The sequence below is a fragment of the Uloborus diversus genome, chromosome 2 (genome assembly GCF_026930045.1).
Source record: "Uloborus diversus isolate 005 chromosome 2, Udiv.v.3.1, whole genome shotgun sequence".
Lineage (NCBI taxonomy): Eukaryota > Metazoa > Arthropoda > Arachnida > Araneae > Uloboridae > Uloborus > Uloborus diversus.
The window spans coordinates 175,617,701-175,641,967 of NC_072732.1; the positions used below are offsets into that span (position 1 = coordinate 175,617,701).

At 31.1% G+C, this 24,267-nt stretch overlaps 1 protein-coding gene across 1 annotated transcript in view; it reads left to right on the top strand.

Annotated features, from left to right (window-relative positions):
- LOC129216170 (E3 ubiquitin-protein ligase RBBP6-like) overlaps positions 1–24,267 on the top strand; it is a 66,721-nt gene that overhangs the window by 16,220 nt on the left and 26,234 nt on the right. The window contains exons 2-9 of the mRNA XM_054850341.1: positions 13,838–13,925; positions 15,327–15,360; positions 19,037–19,075; positions 19,166–19,254; positions 21,912–22,014; positions 22,105–22,223; positions 22,396–22,565; positions 22,898–23,321. Coding sequence (XP_054706316.1) covers positions 13,838–13,925; positions 15,327–15,360; positions 19,037–19,075; positions 19,166–19,254; positions 21,912–22,014; positions 22,105–22,223; positions 22,396–22,565; positions 22,898–23,321 — 1,066 coding nt within the window. The remainder of the gene's footprint in view (positions 1–13,837; positions 13,926–15,326; positions 15,361–19,036; positions 19,076–19,165; positions 19,255–21,911; positions 22,015–22,104; positions 22,224–22,395; positions 22,566–22,897; positions 23,322–24,267) is intronic.

The window sequence follows — 24,267 nt, forward strand, 5'->3', positions numbered from 1 at the left end:
ATTTTACTTAAGGATAATTTAGTAAATGAAAACAAAGTTACATATATTTTTATTTACTGTAGGGTAATTCCATGTAAATGTCAACCTAGACATGATTTTTTCATCTTCCAATATATATATTGTATAATACATCATTTTAAAGATAATTTCTCAAATTGCTATAATTTAACTTCAGTTTTCATAAAATATTACTCCAAACCTATAAAAAATGGCTGTAAAGATAACATATGCAGTTTTCCAAAATGTCGCATATTTTTCTAATTCTTTACATTCATATATATTTTAAAAAACTGCAAATAATTATGAAATTTGTTTTTATTATATGAAGCAGGGTTCTTTTTCTTTACAATAAAATACAATTTTTTTTGTTATAGGCATAAAATTAATATTTCAAAGGCAATAAGTGTTCACTCTGTTTTACTTGTTATGTTAGTCACAAAAACATAAATAAAGTTAGTTATTCTCTTCTGAAAATAATATTTAAAAATTTTTTTCCCCTGATCTCTTTTATATTATGGGTACAGTTAGATTGAGAAGATTGTACACAAATAATTTTCTTTTTTGTAGCCATAGTACTTGTGACTAACATAACATCAGTTTGTGTGACTAACATAACATCACTATGTGACTAACATAACATGACTGTTTAAGAAATAACTGAATATTAAGCAAACATTGTATTTAATTTGGGAACACATAAATTTATTGAACTTCTTATTACAAGTATTTTTTCCTCCATCTAAGTATAAAATTTCGTTTTTTTGGATTAGCAACCTAGAACCAGAACTAAAGTGTAGAACAAAAGTTGCTTGACTACATGGTTGTTTAGAAGAACTAACTTCATATATAAGATAGGATTCTTTCTCTAACATGTATATAATATATAATTTTTTTAGAATTTAATGAATGAAATGTTTAAGTTAAGTGTTAAACTTTAAATTTGTAAATATTATAGTACTGCTTGTATTTTATATATTAAGAAGTGAAAGAAAGATTCTGAAAGAGATTGGGCCTGATTCTCTGAAACTTTCTCCACTAATGATAGAAATAGTTATGATTTCCCAATGACATGCAACATTAAATAAATTTTTGTCAAGGCATTTTTTATATAAACAACTTGATATGGCTAAAACTGCTGCAGAACGAAAAAGGGAAAGCCGTGCTAGGCAAAGTGAAGAAAAGAGGATTGCAGAGAGAGAAAAGGCAAAAATAGGAATGAAAGCTGTGAGAGTTAGACGAAAATGTGATAAAAGTTACCAGAAAAAGCACAGGTTGGAATCACAAAAAGGAATGAAAAATATGAGGCAACGACGGAAAGAAACAAAAGAGGCTGCTTTATTAACTACATGCAAATCACCGTTCACTACACGCCAAACATTTGGAAAAGCAATGAAAAGAGTTTCTTCAGCACTTCCTAACAGTCCACGGAAGCGACTTACCATAATTACAGAACTAGCCACAAGGGAAAATTTACAAGTTTTGAGTGGAGTACCTTCGGATAACATTTCAAGGAAAAGTGCACTGCCGGAAGAAACTGTAAATATCATTAAGAATTTTTATAGGAAAGATGAAATTTGAAGACAGCTGCCAGGAAAGCGTGATTACAAGAATATAAGAAATAAAGCTGGTGTAAAGGAACGAGTGCAGAAACGGCTGTTAATGTACACTTTAAAAGAAGTCTATGATATATATAAGAAGGAGAATCATGGGAACCCACTAGGAATATCAAAATTTTGTGAACTGCGCCCAGAAGAAGTGCAATTGGCTTCAACCAAAGATCACCGAGTTTGTTGTTGTGTATATTGTGAGAATTTAAGTATTCTATTAACAGCTTGCAAATTCAACCCTGGGCCAAAGAAAATTGGTGAGTTGATTGATCTGATTGTTTGCAGTAGGAAATCTGCAAATTGTATGATGCAGAAATGCAACCTTTGCAACATGACCAATTTCAAGGAATTTCTTCTGTCAACAACATCCTCATGGAATGCTGACGAAATCACCTCTTTTCATCAGGAGAAAAACGGGAAACTTGAACTGTTATGTGTTGGCTACTGTGAACTGAAAGAAATGCTGATGGAGCAGACAAAAAATATCTTAAAGCATTCTTACAATATTTAGCGGCAGGCTGAAGAGCTGCAAAAACAAAAAGAAAACTTGGGCATTGGAGAAATTATTCTGCAGACTGATTTTGCTGAAAATTATAGTATAAAGCACCAAGATGAAGTGATGCAGGCACACTGGAATGTAGGAATCAGTGTGACCATATATACTGCAGTCATCTATTTTCTAAACGTTGATAAACTGGGTTCGAAATGTTACGCCGTAATTTCCGACGCAAGTAGGCACTCGGCATATGAAGTAAACATCTTCAACGAAAGAATTTTAAATGACTTTGCAGAAATATGCGGAATTACTGTGAAATCAGTGTTCCTATGGACAGATGGAGCTGCTGCTCACTTTAAAACAGATATTCCATGATGACTTTAACTTCCTCCAATATCAACAGGTCTTGGAATTTTACAGAATCCTATCACGGAAAGGGCCCACATGATGGAGTAGGTGCCGTTATAAAACACAATGTGTGGAGCAGAGTTTTACGTGGGCAAGCTGTGGTAAGTAATGCAAGGGAGTTCTTTCTGGAATTAAAAAAACAAGAATTGAAGATAAATTGCTTGTTCGTTAGTGAAAGCGACATGGCTGAAAAGAAGAAAGAGTTAGAAGTGTTGTTTGAAAATGTGAATCCTGTAGAGGGCATTCAGTCATCCCGCTGTGTCGTGAATATGGGAAAGTTCAAAATTTGTTTATTGCAAAATACAGGGGATGATATTCCCAGAAAAGAGGTTGTTTTGAAAGAAATTGTGGAAGATGAAGTTGTCAATGATTTTGAAGTAGATTCTCCTGTACTGCTCAGAGATACAGAAACTGTGACAGTGGGTGATTTTATTGTGGTGGAATTCACCTCTTGCAAGTCCAAAAAGAAATACGTCGGGCAGATTTTAAACATTAATGATAATGATTATGAAGTTCTCTTCATGAAAAAAAGCACTGAAGCAACCTTTGTGTTTCCCACAAATGAGGACAAATGTTGGATTGAAAGAGCTCAAATTTCGAAAGTCTTGTCCCAACCAACTGTAAATTCTCGAGGGCATTATCGTTTCAATTACAAAATTGAACTGCAAATTTTGTTTACAAGAGAACCTGTGTGTTAACTTTCAATAAAATCTTACTTACATTCTAACATTTGTATTAATATTACCTATAATACTTTTTAAGTAAAATGTGTTCTCGCATGTTATGTTAGTCACGTTATGTTAGTCACAGGTAAACTTTATTAAAATATTATATTTTGCAATATTATTTAAAATATATGTCAAATTTGAAATTAATAATGTTACAATAACCTTTCACATAGATACTATCAGGAGAAAAAAAACTAGTTTTTTGTTTTATTTTAGAGAATTATGTTAATGAATTCAATACGAAATTTTGAGGGTTGCAAATCTGTTATGTTAGTCACATCGATCAAAATGTTCTCTAACTTTCAAAAATTAAAGTAAAAATTTTTTTTCTTTGTATTTACTTGAACAACTCATCTGTGCAGAGAATAATAACACCCTGGTTTTGGTATCATCGCAAAAATGAAGTTAGAACGCAGATAATGATATTAAAAAACTGCTCTAAATGTTATGTTAGTCACAATGGAATTACCCTGTACAGTTATTTTCCCTTTAAAAAGAAATAGATCCTAACATTTCTCCATAATTGATGGTTTTCCATCTGCAGCAAAGTAAATTGATGCAAGACCTGCTGTTACAACTGTTAACAATTTTATTTCCCAAATGCTTATTTCTGGTTAAAAGATTTATATATGAATGTGCCAATTTACATAATCAAAAATGTCACAATAATAAAACTTTATTTTCTTAACTTTTAAATGACTCTGCATTATCATTATTACTATTATTTTTAAATATATGAAGTAAATATCAAAAGTCAAAATCTATTATTTAATGCACTTTATTTAATGTTTTTGCTTTAAAAATTTAACCTTGTAAGAAAAAAATTCTTGAGCCCTTCCTTTTTTTGAAAATCCTGGGTACGAGCCTGAGTGATAGTAATCGTAATACATTTATTCATCAGAATTCCGGAATGCGCTTATAACGAGCACAAAGGGAAGGGGATATTTGCTCTTTATAACTGAGTGCTCGCAAAAAGTGAGATGTTTCTTTACTCCCTAAATTGAAAAAAGTGCTGTCATTACTTGTTCTCAGGAATTATGATTAATCGCTAACTTTACCAAAAGATGTCTAGCTGGAATTCAATAGAAATTTTACAAATCACAAAAATATTGCTCGCTTTAAGCGGGGTTTGCTAGTTAAAAGGGGACTCGCTCCCATTGGCTTAACATTGTACCAACCAAGTATTTCTGGTTTTCTCGCTAAATCTGGGTTCTTGTAAAATCAGGGCTTGTTATAAGCGAGTTTGACTGTATTTCTCTCATTTTGTGTCACTTACAGATAAGATGGCCGCTTTGAGGCATCAAGTTTTCCGAAATATTGAGTTGCCAAAAGTGAGTGTGCAGTGACATTGTAGTGAACATTTAATCTGGGCTTCATTTAGCCCCACTGTTCCAAGTAGCATGATTTGTATATTAAACATATTAAAATGGTTGTTTACGTTGTGGCAGGCAGCCGATTAGAAACATTTATGAAACGTTTAAAATTTGTATGCTACCTGGGTGTGAATAACCCTGTATCTTGTGCATGAAACCAATTATGTATTTAATACAGCAGCTGGCATGTTCAAAATGCTAAATTTGTGTCTTTGATTAGCATTCAAAACTGTTTGAAGGTCTATTTATCGTCAAATGTCAAACGCCAAAATATTAAGCTGAATGTTTGTCTCAATGTGAACAGAAAGACTAATAGATAAGCTCTGCGAAAGCACCAAAATAAAGTGGGAGGGGGGGGAATCAAATCACATCACAGGAATGCATGTTATTCATGACAGGTACGATATTGTTGTCACCATCGTGGACAACAAGAACGCAACCAGAATTACCTGCTAGGGATGGTTTTTTGATTAAAACAGTCCGTACATGTGAGTGAACTACTGTATTAAGATTAGTAATAGTGTTAAAACCAAGGATAACAGTATCGAATAAGATTGTCAGGTCGTATTTTGTGGCAAAGAAAAAAATTGGGGGGGGGGGGGGGTAAAGATGTTCCATTATTGGCTTGATGTATGAAAAGTACAAAAAAATATTTTGTTGAAACTGTCAGGTTTAGCCTTCTTATTAGAAGAAAGAAAACAGAAGACTCGCAGAGTTGATGCTATAAAACTGTTTGCCTAATGCACATCTGATTTCTGGAATGAACCGAACACCACAATGTGACATTATACTCAGAAAAAATACTATCAAACGGCATTACTTGAAAGGTATCTGGACAAAGTTATGAATTTTCGTCAATTCTCAGTTTGACTGCATAGGCCCCAGTTAGCTGCAAAAGGATCCAAGTTGCTAGTTGGCTCTAAAAATGCTATGGCGTTCCATTTGGGGTTAACCTTTTATTTTTGCTATAAGTTGCAGAATGTGAGAATCGCTTGAATTGACCTAAATGCCGAACTTGGTTCATAAATCCCTGACCCTCAATGTCATGCTGTTTGATAATTAGCTATTTTTTGAGGACTGGTGTATCAAAGTTGTGAAATGACATGCTTATAACTATAGCTGATAACATGTTTTTTTTTTTTTTGTTTCTCCGTAAAGCATATTAAGGAAGAAAAAGCCCAAAATTCCGAGTTTCACACTAACTTGCACATACTGAAATTGTGTTGTCTGTTTTATCTAAGTAATGAGTTATACTGAATTTAGGAGCTGTATTTTCAATTTATCTCTATTTTGAAGAAGATCAATTAAACTGAGTTAAGTTTTGATTAAAACGACGTCGAAAAAATTTTAGTTCATTTGACCTCAGTGTGTGTATGAGTATGTTTGAAAGGAAAGAGTCTTGAACCAATTCAAAGCAAATCATTGTAAATTAAAGAAAAAATGAAACTTATTACAGTGGGTGCCATGTTTGTTATAAACAGTTTTGATTCCATAAAGCGGCAGATTCAACAAAACTGAATTTTGTTCTGTTTTGACGATTTGATTCATTAAAGCATTTTTACATAACCACTGATGCAATTAACTGGTGTCCATTGTACTTAAAAGTCGGCATAAATTGATACCCAAATATATGAAGCAGGAATATTTGGTTTTAGCTTTGCTTGAAAGTTTTATTTTTATAGGATTAATGACTAAGCCCAGATCTATAGATTTTGCAACAAGATCTGTAGGATCCCTTCCCAGAGGCCAACAGTGTGTATTTACAGCTTAAACAAGTCTAAATGCCTTTTTTTTTTTTCAATGGCCCCCTTTAGGATGTTTGATTTGCTATTTTGATCTATATATTTCCCTGTTTTTCTGAACCTGGGATAAAAGGTTCTGTACTGTGTTGGGTGTTGAGTTTTCATATTAAAATTCAATATTTTTTTTTTTTTTTTAAGTTCTTTGAGAAATTAAGGAGCTCTTTTTTTGTGTGTGTGTGTGTGTGTCAAGGATTGGCAAATTGCTCACTGTCAGTTTTGAGCATAGACCTCAAAATGGAGTAATGGAATAGATGTGCCTTTTTCCCACTTTTCTCCTCATAGCGCATCCACATCCCCCATTGGACATCACGTGATCATGGGACACCCCTCGCAAGAAACTCTTTCCCTTATCGAAGAGGATCGCTTTTTGCCGCGATCAATAATGGAAATCAAAGCGCATTTCCGGAAAAAGTGGACACTTTGTTCGCACGTGATAGCTCATATGTTTCATTAAGAGTAATAATTAAAAGGTGAATGAACAAAAATTTTTTTTTTTAAGAAATCACAAATGTATGTGTGTACTTAAGCAAAAAATTTTGTTCATTACCTTTTTAAGTTATCACTTTTTAATGAAATGTAAGACAAAATAGCAACTTTTTCATGGAATGGTCTATTTAGATATTCATCCATCATCACTTTTGTGCAGATTTATAAGCTATTTAAACTTTTTTTTTTTTCAAGGGCCTTTAAATATGTCTTCAATGTTAAATATAAAACAAAAAAAAACCCTTCAACAAAAATTAACCTTCTAAATTTTATTTTATTTAAATCAAATTTTTCAAATACAAATAAAGATTCAACGTGTACTTTTTCCACAACTTTTAAAACCAGTGAAACAATTTTCATAAAATCATATGTAAAACCCTAAATCAATTAGAAATACAAATGTAAATAGAATCGAATATCTGTTTAATTAAGCAGTATTTGCATGCTTTACACCCCAGTAATATATTAAGCAAACACGAAACTTTAGTTTGTTCGTGATTTTTAGTTAACTTCAGTTTTTTTTGTTTTTGTTTTTTTTAAGTGCTCAGAAAATAAATTCCTTTGTTACTTTTCAGCCCAGTTATAAACTACATGAATGGTTGTTTGACTCCTCCCTCCCCACCTTCCTAACTTTTTTTTTTTGTTGCACAAAATGTTAGTTCTGACAATTTAAAATCAAGGGTGTAGAAATCTAGCGATTATTGTCCCTTAAACAATATTAATTTTGTCAGTCTCCCATGTGTTGGTCTTTGTGAATGATTTCATTGTGTGAATTAACTGTGTTATACATTCTAATGCTTAAATATTTAAAACCTATTAATTTTATAAACTTGTTAACATGATTATCAGCTGCATCTGTTTCCAACATATGCTCATTTAAATTTAGAAAAATATAACTCAAAATTTTTCTATAATTCTTGGTGTTACGCTTCAAATTTGAAGGTTGTCAAAATCAGCACAATTCAAAAAACTGAACTCTTCAATTTCATTATAAATTAATAATCTTTTTTTGGCACTTCGAAATTGTGTGACGATTATTTTTCAATCCCCGTTGCAAACTGATCGCACTGAAAAACGTTTCAAGGTGATCCTGATAAAACTTGGAAGCCATTATGTAGTTTAGAACTGGAATTCGGGCACTTACGTACTTTTTATATATTCCCAGCACAGTTTTCATAGAAATTATGAAACCTAAAAATCTAGTTTTTCGCAGACATCCTATAATTAATTTTTCATCACTTGTTTTCAATAACTTAATATAATGCTCTGTCTGTACAGTAAATTGTTTTAAACATTCAAAATTTCGACTCTGCACAAGACTTTAATTGCCTTTAGCAGAAAGATTTTTGTTAGTCAGAAAGTCTTTAAATTTTTAAATAAGATAGGCATCGCATTCATCAAACCTTCGTTCGCTAGAAAATCTCAGATTCACACAGTTCAAGATTACTCACATTAGTATAATGAAAATCTTCAGACAATCCTAGACTTTAAATGACACTTTGCATTGGTATGTCATTGCTGCCCAAGAAGAGGGAGATACGATGTCCCTTGATCACGTGATTCTCGGAAGAATCATGATGACCCCACTTTCTCTGGTTGAAATACGCTGCATTGTTGGAGAAAGGCCTATCTATACCTTTTAAAGATCTATGATTTTGGGCAGTTAGATTACATGCTTGGAATTCCAAAATACAGTGGAGTCTTGAACCCTGCTCTTTCTAACCGAGCCAATCCAGAAAACCTGGTCATATTCTGGCTGGATGAAGAAACCCTGCTTGATGAAGCTGTTGCTCTCGTATTCTCTCTAACCATTTATTTTTACTTACTCATCCACTCTTTGATTCATGCATTATCAAAATTGTTATAACTGTTTGTTTCAGTAAATTAGAATGATAATGTGTTTTCTTTGTAAATAACTTGCATATGAAGCAATTCTTTGAAGTTGAATGTGTTTCTCATCGTAGGTTACTTCACAGCTTTATATTAAAAATAACCAAAAAAATGATATGCATAAAAATATCAAATATACTAGTATGATTGATTTTGATCAATTAACTGAAACGGAAGTAAATTGTGATGCTGATATAGAGATAATTGTTATTAATTGAAATTTTGAAGTTTATATTTATTTTAATCTGAAAAAGCTGCTGAGTAAAATTTGATCAGTGGCATTTTGCCTAGTACATCATTTCTGTGATAAATTAACAACTATGAAATGTTTTAAGTGTTTTTCTCCATTACTGTAACTGACTGGATTGCTGAAAGTTCTTGAAATTTAAATATTTAATTCTGTTAAATAATATCTTAGGAGTTATGTGTTTATTACCAATGCATTTCAAGAGAACTTGCTTCCTTGTTATTCTTTCTGTGGGATTACTTTCAACTTTGATTGTTTGGGACTGGGATAAAAATAAAATGTAGCTTGCATGCTCCGTAAAATTAATCAAAATGAAATTTTTTATATAAAGAAAATGCCTTTTAATTTGTTGTTGCAAACTTTTAGATAAGTTTTTTTATTGTTTGCAGTCTTGTGGTTTCATTTTTGAAGAAAATGATTTCTCTCAGTGTTATTCCATACGCATAATTTTTTTTTATGTGTTGTTCTACTGTAACATGTATAGTTTGTGATGTAAATCATTGTAAAATAGTAGTTGTCATATTTCATGTTAATTATTTTGTATGTTATACACAATTTTAAAGTCTACTGTTCCTGAGCGAAACTTGTCCGTAGTTTTTGAAGTTACATAGACAAAATGATTTAAATCATATTTTTAAGTCTAGAATTGTACTTTTTGTGATTTTATGTGCATTTAACTTTATGGTGTGCATTTAATTATTTATAAACTTTTAAATTTCAAAGAAATTGTGAAGCTTGAACATTTGTATTTTACACAATGTTTTGATTAAATAAAAATCTTTTTTGATTGCTCTTCCACATTTCTTTAATTTTTTAGCTTTTTTTTTAGCGGTATTTGTTGAAATATTTTTGTCAGCAAAAGTTAATGTATTCATTCAGAAAAAAATATCCCCTATATTTTTTTTTTTTTTTGAAAATAATTCATAGTAAATGCTGAATTGAATCAAATCACTCAGTTTAATTTTCAAGATTTATAATTTTTAAAAGGGAGTAAGTGTTACTCAAATATTTTTTTCTCTTTGTGTGTTTTTTTTTTTTTTCCCCCTATTTTGTTGACTCTTTTGCTTTAATGCAAGTCTATTTCTTTTGCTTCACCCAGTAACTAATCTACCCTAACAAATTTTATCCAAAAATTCTCCTCTATATTTAAAATGTCGGTTAATTTATTACTTTGATACTACATTTTGATCAGAAATTATTTCAAGTTATGTATTCTTCATTGCAATGGCTTTATTTTACTGCATTTTCCGACAAATTTCACTGATAAGACTCAAAACTTTCTAAATGTGCTAAGAATTAAATTTTTAATAACATTTTTTTCCCCTGTGAGTCAATCTCGTTGCTAAGTGTCTGAATTAGGAATGTACATTTTAAGTTGCTGGTTAACATTTTGTATGCAACGTTTGTATCCTAATTAAGTCCTTCTAAAAACACAGAAGAACCTGTCCATCAGAGCTGGCAACTTGTTTAAAACATAACAAATTTTAGAGGACTGCTTAGTTCTAAGTGCACAAGTATGTTTAATTCCGACTTCTGACCAGGAAACCATATAATAGTGAAGTGATTAAGCAAATTTAAATAAGAAATAAACAGAAAAGCGTAGTTAAACAGTTTTTGGATGCATGAGTTATTTTCTCTCATGTTCCTGTTCTGAAAATATAAGGTCTTAAAGTGTGCCAAAATTTTAAGAAAAATTGTTAATTTAATCGTGTTTGGCGAGTAATGAAAGGCATCTTTCTCTTGCTCCACAGATGGATACCCTGTCACATGCAGATGGTGAAATCCCCGAGTGTACATTTTATTTCTCTTAAAAAACTTCATTTTGGCAGACATATCTCAAACAGGGCCACAAGAGCAAATAATCTGTCAAAAAAAAAAAGTCCAAATATGCTCATTTGATTAATAGCTATTTAATCTATTTTCATTATTACGTTGCTCGTGTGGCTCTCTGGAGAGATGCTGTAGCATAGAAAAACTGATATTAATCGATTTGATGGTAGACTGGCTTTTTTGAAATCAGTAAAAATGTAAAACTTGAAAAAATAAGAATTGAGGCAGTGAGAAGCAAAGGGATGTAAGTGGACATTTTCATGTTTTAAGTAACTCTTGTTTTAAGTTCCGGTCTTGGGTAGATTTTCATTGAAAAGATTTTCTAAATCATGCTGTATAACAGCACCTACCATGACTACTAGTATTACCTCTTGCCTCAAAATAGAAGAGAGGTTCACCTACCATTTGTGCTGATATCTCCAAATTTTTAATGTTGTCACTTTCATCCCTTTGCTTCTCTCTGCCTCAATCATCCTTAACTGATATTTTTTAAAGCTTTGATCAGGAGTGAAAGTTTTCTGTCTTTTGACGGATTTCTGTCTTTTTGAAGAAGTTTAAAGCTGAGTAGACTGAACAAGATAGAAGTTAACTAATAATAAGTTATCCAAATGAGTTAAAATGTGGAGAAAATTTTTAAAAATGAGTTTTTTAATTTGATTTGTATGATTTTAATTAAGAACCACTATTCATTGCCTAATGATGATATAAAAAATTCTTTTTGGTTAAAATGCAGCAATTATCATTTTATTTCAACAACTTATTTTAGAACACTTTTTGTAGAAAATTACTATTTATATGAAGCTCTGTATTCAATCCTTAAACCTTCTATGACTCACAGAGTTTAAGCTCGACTCAAAAGAATTTTAGCAAAAGTGCTATAATTGGAAAATAAGCATTAGCAAAATGCTAAAATATTAAAAAATTTACGGACATGTTGACATATATTTTTACATATATATATACTTGAATGTTTCTTTTTCAACTAATAACTAAATTCAAAATTCATACATGACATCAGTAAAGGAATAAACACACAGTAGCTATTTTCCTTTTTTAATTAGACAGAAAGATTTTAAATTGTCAAGTCTGAAAAATGCATAAACATCTTAGGCAAGACACCATGCTTATTTCCTATCTTGTGCATGTTTTTTTTTACTCTATTATTAGGCATTCAAGCAGAAAATTGAAAACTCCTTTGCTTGATTTTCAGACTGTAGCGGGAACCCTGATGACCCAAATTCTTTTATGTTTTGATAAAAGATTTAAACTTATTTTTTGCATATCTTTATGCATTAAAAGCGTTTCATTATTTTTTTAATTGAAAAAATTGGTGAGAAATAAATTTAAGGGGATATTATTAGGACATAATTACCAAAAATTTAGACTCTTGAGTCCCATCGGGTCATAAAGGGTTAATTTGCTTGAAAATTAAGTTTTCATTCTTGTTCTGTTCAAGAAAATTACATCAAATTATTTTTGTAATATATGTATCATTTTTTATTTTTGGATTTTTTTAGCTTGAACTTCGTACGCTCCAGTCCAGAAATATCACGGGCACCAGAAATTGGAGATGAAAGCTCAGCCCGTGATTTTGACGGAAGGGAGCGGGAAGGGCTAATAATTTCACGAGCCCTTTAATTCGTCTTACATCATTTTTTTATTATCATTTTACAGCAAAATATATAATAATTTAGTTTATCCATTTTCAAATTAATTTTAATTTTCTGTTCACTAAAAGCAAACAAAAAAAAGAATATTTTATCTATTCTACTAATGTACTGTCTGACCACATTTGCAGTGGAATTGCAAAGCAGCCAATTAAGACTCTGTCTAAAAGAGGGGGAAAGGGGAAAAAAGAATGTTCGTGGTTTCTTCATTTCAAAGCGGCTTGGTTTAATTTTGATGCTAACTTATATATATATATATAATTGCAGCAGCGAACTGGCATCCCTGAAAAGTAATAAGTTCACTGATTTCTGCCTGTAAATTGTGTGTTTGCCTTTCCATCTCATTCGTGGTCGGACAGTAGCTAAAGGATTACATATTATTCTACTGCATTTTTGAGAACTAAAGTAAAAGAATTCATGAGAATTTTACCTTATTTAGAAATTTTAACTCAACTGTAATCATTATCCATATGTTACGTTTCCAAAAAGCATAACGTTTTATTTATACTATTTGAGTGTAAGGTAAATAAAAAAAGTTAAACTAATCCACATACGGTGCCTTATCTTGAGTTTGCAATATTCATTTCCTATAAATTTTAAGTTTTATTTAAATTTCAGTTTTAAAGGTCTTATATTGTCATAACCATGCTAAACTAACTGATGTGAAAAATCGTGTTTTTCAAATTCGATGGTTTGCTGTTGTACTCAAAAAGGGCTCTCTACTGTTTATAACTACAGTGAAGCACCATTTATACCTTTCTCTTTTATGTTGTTATCAATTATAAGTATTATAAATTGATCCCTGCAGAGTGTAATACATATTAATCTGTACTTATTATACGTTTTTTCATTTGTTCGCTTTTTTTGTAGAGTCCCTTCAAAAACTTATAAATGATGCTTCACTGTACTTCAATTGATAGTTTTATACCTAAAGTTACTTATAAAATTTAAACATCAAAAATAACTAAATGCATTAGGTGGGGGAAAAAATGTTTTTGCTATTTAAAAGTGCCAGTTTTCACATTCAGTAGTTTATCATGGTGCCAACAATATGTATGGAAAAACTTATGAATTAGAAAAATTGTGGAATACTTTTTGATGCATGCATGAAGGCTTATACTTTTCCTCATGACTTTATTTGAAATGTTACATGTACTTATTTCTAAAATCATATTTTGTGCAATATTTTGGTTTAATGCTGTTTAAATGAGTTATAGTTGTTTTTGGAAGCTTTGCAAATCCTGTTTATGTTGATTCATATATCTTTAGTATCTAAACTTTTATATTTAAATTTTTTAATTAGTTTACGACAATGATGAAATACTAGTTCCTAAAAATACATCTGTCATTGTTGCCCGAATTCCTGTTGCCACTGGAAACAAGAAAACCTGGTATGAATACATTATTTTGTTACTATTTAAAATCTGTTTAAACTATGTTATTTTAAATTGGTTAATTAATTTTTATTTGGAGATAATTTTGAGTTGAAATTGCTACAAAGATCGATAAAGCTAACAGTAGCAATTAACTAAACAGTATCAACATTGTTTTGATCAAGCAGAATAAAACAATTGTCAACATAATGAACATAAAAACAAACAAAATTTTCTGTTAAAAAGTGCATATTGCAGTGAAAAACCTCAGACAAAGTAAACACAGTCTAATACAAATTTGTTTCTTTTTGTCTACCATTTTAAGTAGAAAATATTTCATAATACATCTTATTTTATGTACTGTTTTTTGGCCTTCTAATAATGTCAGGCAAAAGGACTGCTATATTAAAGTTGTTAAAGCTAGGACAGTGACAGTTTGCTTAATGTGCTTCTACAAACAGTGTAATGCAATCTTTCATTTCAAGGACCTTGGAAATAAGTCCATTTTCAAGAAGTGGACGAAAACATATAGTGAATACTTCAAACTCATTAAATGGGAATAATATCTAACCAATCAGCACGGCCTGTTACCAAAGAAGACAAAATTATGCAACTCCAAAGATGTTTAAAAAAATGATCTGAGGGAAAACACTGCTTTTAATGGAACTAAATACTTGGAACAGTGTCAAAGCACTTGGAACTCTTCAATGTTTGGAAGAACTAAGTTCAGCACTTTAAGGTGCCGAGAATGGAGACATAGTGCATCAAGGATTTGCTTTCAAGGATGTGTGCTTGAAATTTTATTTTCATGTTTTTTTCTGCAATGGGACTAATTACTGAACAAATAAATAAAATGTTTCTTTCATACCCATGTATGAAACGATTCTGATCTCTAAATCGCGATTTTTGGAAAAGGTCACGTTTCTACACGTGCAATACGATTCTTGAAGCGCTTGCTGAACAATTTTTGTCAAATGATTTTACCTTGCAGAATATCACAAGGAATTTGGGGAACTTACCATATATAGAAATATGAAAGGGGTTCCATTGTATTCTTCACTTTTTATGTAAAGTTTTGTAAAGAGCAGATTAACTACAATAAATAAGCCAAATGCATTGGGTTTCTTTTTTTTTATTTTTTTTTATTTTAAAGTACCTCTCTCTCCCTTTGCACACACACACCAAAAGAAATTTTTAAAATGTTAATTTATCACTAAAATTAACTGAAACAAGAGTGATGTGGTTGACTTCAGCACTGTTTTAAGTACGACATTTTCGTTCAGTTGAGCAATCAAAAAATTAATTTTGAGCTTAGTGAAGTAATATATATATATATATATATATATATATATATATATATATATATATATATATATATATCCCAGCTCAAATAGCTCATTTTATCATCTGTTCTTTCAGGGACAAACAAGATCTCCCACTACCAATAGATGATGTAAGTATTTGTCTTCCTTTTATACTTTACTAACCACCTAATGCATCTGCCTGCATCTGACATGAGCGATAGTTACCACACGGCATGAGCGTATCCAGAAAATGTTCAAGGAGGGGGCGATTTTTTACTGTTTACTATTTGAAACTTGAATTTCTAAACACTTTCAAAGGAGTGTATTGAACCCCTTCGCTTACCTTTGCTTAATCAAAGGTGTCCTACAGTTGAGTTTCTTTCAAAAAATATTCAGGGGAAGCCCTTGAGCCCATCTTTAATATCTTTTATCAAAAGTTTTAAAATTTCCTTTAAATTCATTTTTATTTTTGGCAGTGATGAAAAAGAGTAATGAAGAATTTTGTTTGAATAAAAATATCAAGTTTTCAGCAGGCTTTTTTCTTTTCTTTTTCGGTAACAATTAGAGAGTTCAATAAATCTTAAGAAAAAAATAATTTTATTTTAAATTTAATCTGATTAAAAATGCTTCTTATGCTTACAATAGTAAAAAACAAGTATCGTTCTAATAGAAAAACTGCTGTATTGTTTTGAGAACTATTATAAACCTCTCTTTCTCCCAGTATACTTTAAAATACATAATAGAATAATAAATACCTTGTGCATCATATAGTATTTGCAGACCCCGAAGAGTTCCTATTTTTCCTCCTTTTTCCTGTTTTTTAGAGCTCTCTCCTTATTTTCCTACTTTTTCCTTTTTTTTCCTACTTTTTCTTTCCTTAGTGTAGCACTTCTAATTGTGCATTGATTCTTATTTTTACAATGCCGCACCGATAATTTTATGCATGTTTCAATTTTGAGAAGCAAAAGAAACAAGCGGATCCTGAACTTTTCATTGACTGACTACAGTAATTTCTGGAAGGAACGCCGCGACGTCTGCGTATTTAAAAGTTAAATTTTCGTAAGTGACTTTTTTACCGTTGCTGCGTTTATGATCGACTTTTCTTTTTATCGCCCCGACTTCAGTCCTACAGTTTTAACGAAACAATAAAGAAATGGATACTGGCTCATTCTGATGCTATTATAGATTACTTACCCGTCAATTAGAAGCTTTAATTAAAGTAAACGGCCTACTGTTCAAAAAGTGCGGAAAAAGCCGAATTTCCTATTCACCAATTTTTTGCATAGAAGGGAAATGGAGCTCTATTTAAACAGAAAGGCAATGTAAATTCTTAAAAGGTACGTATGGAAGCAAAAAATGAAAAACCTGTACAATGTACACATTTTCTTGATATTAGTACAAAATAAAAGCGACATATAACAGAAATTCGCAAAAACGGAACACTTCAAAAATAATCGCAGAAACTAACTTTTTTCATACATAAATATGATTATTGTTCATTCTAAATAGGAAACATGACTATAAAATTTATAAAAATTTCAGTTTCTTTCCTTACAAAGAGGGTATTTGCAAAAAAAAAAAAAAAAAAAAAAAACCCTCGGCAAAACCTAGATAGGCAAAACGTTCCCGATTTTTAGAGAAAAAACGGAAATCCAGTTTAATGCAAGATTTCTTTTTTATTTCTTCACATTTTTAAAAGTTGGGGGGGGGGGGAGTGCCACAAGCAAATATGTACTGTATTTCATTTTCTTTTTAATGGGTATTTTCTAATCTGATATATCATCAACATCGAGGAGTTGCTCCCCCCTCACTCTCAATTTCGTGAGCAATTTCCGAATGAATATTTTTGTTGTATGGTGAGGATTGAGTAAAAATGTTATGTTTACCATGCATGGATTTTTTTTTCCCCGTGACAAAAATTTTGGAAAAAGAAGGTAACAAATCATCAAACCAATAAAACAATATTCGTTTTTATTGCTTGATTAAAATTAAAACTGGCCCGTCATTTTGATTTTTCCCCCCGGGATGGCTAGCGAAGTATGTGTTCTGAATGCAAATTTTGTCTGAAAACAATGAAAACCAGACAAACTTATAGTTAAGCATTAATTTTCTAAAGCCAGGGAAGGGAGAAATTTTTCTCACTGACCCCCCTATATGACGTTCCTGAAAGAAAAATTTTCTTGTATGCTAAAAATACATAACATAATACAAACCCTTTAGTTTACTTATATTGTTATTTATTTAGCTTAATTATTTTATTATAAATTTTATGTCCCACATTGAAAAACACATTTATTTTAGTTCTGCATTTTCAGTCATTTACCTTTTTTTTTTTTCAAATTCAAACATCTGCCTCTGTTTATGCAAGAATGCATATCAGCTGCTGATTATTTTTAACTAAAACTAATTTTTAATATTTGCTTTGCTTTTGTATCATAGTTTATGATATCAGGAGCAGAAAGTGTTAGTATTTTTAAATGATAAATGGATGCTCTTGGTGAAATGTTTTCGTTTTTAACAAAACAAATCTTTAACAAAAATGGTTTTATTGCACCAAAATATGAGTTATTATTATTGTTATTATTATTATTTTGAGATCGCTATATTGCATTTTATTCTTTCACACTTAAAATTTTTATTACTATATCGTTGAAAGGTGTTTCTTTGTTTGGATTTTATTTTCATACTTATGTATTTGATATCTTTGTTTCCACTTTTTATTTTTCATACTGAAAATTGTCAGCTTGTTTCTTTGGTTTTTTTTTATGACTCGGTCTTTTATTAAATCCCTTTAATACTTCAAAAGTACTGTTAGTTTATTTTTGGGACAGTTTTAAATCAAAAAAGCTCTTAGCTTATTTTACATTAGAAATAAAATTTGTTTCCTCTTGACGTGTGTTCAGTCCTTTCTCTTCCTATTTTTTCCTGCTTTTTTAAGTGATTTTTTTCCTACTTTTCCTACTTTTTAAATTTTTGATTCCTTATTTCCTACTTTTTTCCCTCAAAAAAAACACTTCGGGGTCTGTATTTGCCTGTTTATATGATCAATTATCACTGCATTGTATGGGATCATAGTGTGGATGTTGTAAATAATGTGTTTTATCATTATTAGAAGTCTCATTGTTTTTTTTCCTCCTATTTTTGTCTCAAATGTAACGATGGATGAAGTAGATAACTCAAAAGCAACGTATACATCGTTTTTTATATACTGCCTCAAGAAAGAGAAAGGTTTTTAAACAGCCAGATGTTGTCCACACTATTAAGATTAGACATCTAAATTGGTTCTACCACGTTATCTGCTTTGACAATAGCTGCATTCTAAAGAGAGTTTTTATGAACAAACCATATTGCACTAAAAGACGTGGCAGGTCAAAGCTGTGCTGGGTGGATGCTGTGGAAGAAGATTGTGTTATCTTTAAGTCTTAAGAACTAGGAGAGCTTACCTGTGAATAGAGGAGGCTGGAAAACAGATGTTTCCGAAAGCCTTGGCATGCCCTGGGCTGTTGTGCTATGAATGATGATGATGACTAGGGGTGTTCCCATTGGGTGTGCTCCATATACACCTTATACTTAGACATGTAGCATATACCCTCAAGCTTCAAAAATTTTCATATTATGACATTATTCACTTTTATTTTGCTACATCAAGAAATGTCTCATGGCTTAATCTTAAAAATAAGGAATAATTTTTATACTCTATTGCAACTTGCAAATGCTTCTTTTGTAGGATACCCATGGTATTTTATTGTTATAAGGAAACTTGTAAATTGTTGAAATACCAACTATCTCCCTCCTCATTGATAATTTTTATGCTTTCTTTCCCAGGACGATCTAGGTCAAATTCGCTATGACAGAATTGTCAAGGTGAGCTTAGCTCTATGTATGTATATGCTACTTATTTTATACAATAGTTTTTTTTTTTAATAACTTTCCATATTTATCTTCTGTTATTAGAATGCTGATTTGGTAAATGCCAATACAACAGAAGAAGATAAAGTGAAAGCTATGATTACCCAATCTAGTCAGGAATATGATCCATCAAAGTAAGTATTTTGACTCTTTTCTTTTGAACTCTGTAGATAAGCAGCTAAGGTTTTCATAAAGCAATTCAAATAGTGATATGCTCAATGCTATAGTGAGAAGTCTTTTTGTAATTCATGCATAAAAAAAATTTACCAAAACAACTTTTGACAACATTTAGCCAATTTAAACTGTATTTACTATTGTAATTATCTGAGATTTCTTGATGATGAGCCATTGAGATCTTTTTTTTTCCCGGAATAGTTTTTAAAAGTTATCCTGACCAAGTTATTCCTATTACTTGAAATGGCTATTGACTGAAAATGGAAATTTCTACATTTGTATTGTCATTCTAATAAAATAGTGTTCAGACCCTTGAAGTATGGATATTGTGTGAAACATGTTTAATTAAACATTACTAGTAATGAATCTGAATTTGTAAATGTCATCTGGCTGTTCATGTTCTGTCAGTCTCTAATTATTCTGCACAAATTTTGTACTCAAGCCAACTGAATTTAAATGGGAGAATAGTTCTGTTGAGATGGAAGTACCTCACTAAAATTTTGAGAGATATGTATTTCTGCCCTAACTTTTTCTGTTAGCATTATTTCTTAGGGAAGTGTTTGAGTAATTTACAGGTTTTAAAGTTCTACAAAATGCAACATTAGAGCAATTATAACTTGAGTATAAATTTAAAATTATTTAAAAAATCTGAAAAAACTTAAGCAAACATTTTGATATGTTTCAGTTTTCTGGACTTTTTTAGTATTGAAACTAATAGTCTGAATGAAATGCAATAGAGCAGTATTTAAAGTTTAGTTACATCCACTCTCGCTTTGAGGACTGTGTCTCATTATTTAGACATGGATTTAATTAGACTCTAAGCTAAACCTGTGGATTTTTGCCCATTCTGATCAGGGTTGGCAAAAACCCGGGGTTTTTTAAAAAAGCCCATGGACCCAGGGTTTTTTGGGGTTTTTTTGAATAAAACCCAAAAAAACCCAACTAAAGTTGGGTTTTTTAAAAGAAATGTGGGTTTTTTTGTCCTTTTTTTAGGGAAAATGTGGGATACTTATGGCATATTGTAGCGCAAGTATATGGACAAAGTGCAAAAATTGTCTTCGGTTAAAAAAAGCTGGGAAACTAGTTAAAATTCAGCGTTTCACAAGAAATTATAAAAGACAAAAAAACCCACGAATGGTGAAGTTTCTGATTTTTTAATTTTCATTATTACCAACAGTTAGGGCAAAGTTACTTCTTGAGTGATAAAATCTATTGTTCGTTTTTAATTACTACATTTTTTTTTTTTTTTGCATTTTACTTTATTGTATTTCATTTTGTTATGCAAAACTACTGTAGAACCTCAAGTAGTTTAAATCCCTTTTTACTGAATTCCAGCTTAATCAAAACATTTTTTTGAATTTTATGTTGGTTGTTTTTCTATTTTTGTGTACAGAGTGAGAAATATTAAACTTTTTCGTAAGATAATGAAAATACTGTACATGTTCTGTTTTCTATCAACCGTTTGAAAAATCTGTTTATTTCTAAAAAATATACCTTGTGTTTATTCGCGATTTGTGACGTGTTGGTTAGCAGAAAATAATTCAAATGAAAGCCTTTTAACTAGATTAGTTTCCTCTGTACAATCTACATATATTGAGAAAATCAGACGTGACGGGACTTGGTCAAGATAATTTGAGTTATTTTTTGACCAGTTAAAGAAAAACAGTTAAATACATTCATTTAAAATCTTTGAAGTATTTTTTTTAATGCCGTTAAGAGTTAAGAAATACTATTAAAGTTCAAAATTCATTTTTTATACTCAATGTCTGTGGTGAAGAACAAATAAAAAAGTTTAAATTGTAAAAGTATTTAAATTAATTAATTTTTTTTAAAACTTCTCAGAAAATTTTAAAAAACCCAAAAGTGGGCTAAATAATGGGTTTTTTTAAATGGGTTTTTTCAAAAAACCCATTGGATCCAACCCAATTGGGTCCAATTCGGCCAACCCTGATTCTGATTGAGGTTCTTGAGGGAGGCTGCTGTCTTTGAAGAATGCTACAATATCCCATCCTGCCCAGGTGAGAGTTCGTTGTTTTTTTGCAGGGACTCGTGTACACAATTCTGCCGCTTCCAAGAAGTGTCTCATATTGTCTAATGTAAATCAATATTTGGTGGACGTCTCTGTGCTCATTTGAACAGCTTTCTTGTTTGTGCTTAAGTCCAGTATTAGAACTTTTTAAATATTGAAGGTTTTGGATTGCCTCAAGATTACTGCTTTCAACTTGTCAATTAACATTTTTCACATATATTGTTAGATTTTCATCACCCAAGATGACTGAAGCTACAAATTACTAATTTTTATCATAAGAAATTGATTACAGAAAAAGGTTAAGACTGGAAAACACTCATGTCTCAAAACTTTTGTGAACTACTGTATATGTATGTAACTAAGAAGTTTTTGTTAAGTTGTATAAATTTGTAACCTTATTAAGAACCCCCCCCTCCCGTTCTTAACTTTATTGTTTGTTGTATTTGTCGTGCATTTTTAAGGTTACAAACTAAAATTGCTAAAAAGAGCTTTGTTTTCCTTTAAGTTGTTTTAATTTTTGTTTCAAATCTTTCCTTTCTTTAAGTTAAAAAAAAAAAAAAGAAATAATTTGCATGCTTCTCAAAATAGATATGTGAAGAGCCGCAGTATGACAGGACCTCTTCCCCCTACTTATACGTGTTACCGTTGTGGCAAGCAGGGGCATTGGATAAAAGACTGCCCAACAAATAATGTAAGAATCATTCATTTAATAATTGCTCAACTTTCCTGGCTCTTAGGTTGAAGAACCAGCTGAATTTTAGTTATTTTTATTTTATTGTAGCCGGACGTGAAACGTAGTACAGGAATCCCTCGTAGTTTTATGGTTCCTGTAGATGGTCCTGAACATAGAGGGGCTCTTCTAACAAGTACAGGAGATTATGCTGTTCCTCTTATTGATCAGTAAGTTATCTTGTTAATGTGGAACTTGCAATCAATCCTATGCGTTCGTTTTGTTTTTCAATCTAAAACTTCCTTATTTTGATTTGCATTTTTCTTTGGGGGTAGTATCGAAAAGGAAAGAATGTCCGGAGGGAAAATGTTCTTGAGGTTTCTAAAACTTTTCTCATTACAGTCAAGCATACAAAGAAGTAAAAAAAGAAAAGCCACCTTTTGTTCCTCAGGATGAACCAGTTGTTCAGCAAGAGGCTCAAATAAGAGAAGAATTACTTTGCATGGTGTGTAAAGATTTGTTACAGGATGCTGTTCTGATTCCTTGCTGTGGAAATAGCTTTTGTGATGAATGTAAGTTTTATTCAAGGTTTTAAAATCTGTGAGCAAAGTTGTCACAACAGATTGCTTACTTCTGTCAACTTTCTTTTCTTTAAACGTACATACAAGTTGTTTCTTAGATTTTTTTTCTTTTTGTTTGTAGTAACTTTGTAGTAGCAAAATAATAACTTTTCTAAAAATAACCGCTGTGATAACACTATATGTACAAAAAATTTTAATATGCAAGCAACTTAGAACTTATATATAAGTTACAAAACAGAGTGAAAGTTTCCAGTATTTTAATTCTTGTTTCTGTGTAATATTTCTTTGTATGAATATTTTATATTTGGTAAATTTTTTTATAGGTGTACGACAAGTTTTGTTGGAATCGGATAATCATGAATGCCCAGTTTGTCATGATACAGATGTATCTCCAAATACATTAATCCCAAATCGTTTCCTACGTACTGCAGTATTAAATTTCAAAAATGAAACCGGATACACTCGTGCAAGACATGTCATATTAGTCAAGTCTCCCCCATCTATTTCTCAATCTGTAGAATCTCCACAGCCCTCTCCTGATTCCACTGTGGAATCGCATCCGACTGAGATTCAATCCGCACATATTCAAAATGATGATAATGTTCATGAAGAACATGATGGACCTGCAGAAAGTAAAGTCGAGGTTGATAATTCCGAAGATGGTAAAAAGGAACCTGTAAAGGAGAAAATTGTTGAAGAAAAAACTAGCAGTCCTAGAAAGTCTCCTAAAGAAAACGTAGATGAAGAGTGAGTATATACGAAAATTTAGTTAATGCACTAAAAGTTAGTTAATTGTATGTGTGTATTTCTGGTTTGGTTCTCATCCTTCTCCACTACTTGTGAACTTTTTTTTTTTAAATCGTGTCACACCTAGTCTGTCAGTGCTGCTACAATTCCTTAAAAGTATGCTGTTTTGGATTTAAAATTTTGTAGCTACAAAAGTATTAATAGTGCTAGTTTTTTCGTATAAAACGACCTTTTAAGGAAACCTTTCACTTTTTAGAGAAAAATAAACTGGAATGTTAGGAATTATTTATATGAATTTAAAACTGTTATGAATTCATGAAGTGAAATAACGTAACTAAATGGGGGAAAAAAGATTAAACCTTGGAAATGAACAGGTCTGTAAAAATCAATACAACAGGTTAGTTAAAAAAATAGAACTTTTTGAATTAAAGAGAGTTGGAATGGAAAGAATATATGGTATTGATAATGAAACAATTGTGTTGCGTAGAAGTTGAATTCTGTATGATATGGAAATGTTTTTAGTTAATTTAAGGTACATTATTAATATTTAAATCATTTATTAAATCTGACCTCTAGACCTTGATGCCATAAATAGCACTTTTTCTTGCACTACCAAGGGGGGGCATGCCATGTATTGGTCACAAAGTTCCTAATTACGTCTTAAATTTGAAAATAAGTGGAAAAATTTATAAATATATCAAAAAAAAATTCCGTCATATTCATTATAAGCATTTTTAGTTGGAAAGAAGTATTTTAATTTTTCTTGCCAAGTTTCAACAAGACTTTTAAAACGTTGTAAAGGAGAAAAATGCATTTTTGGGCTCTATTTACAAATTTTGACCACCTTGCGGAGCATGAAGGTAATTGTTTATTCCTAGTGGAAAACTTTTCTCACCCTGACCGATTTGGAATTCCAAAAAAAAAAAAAATTTGATCCACCCTAATG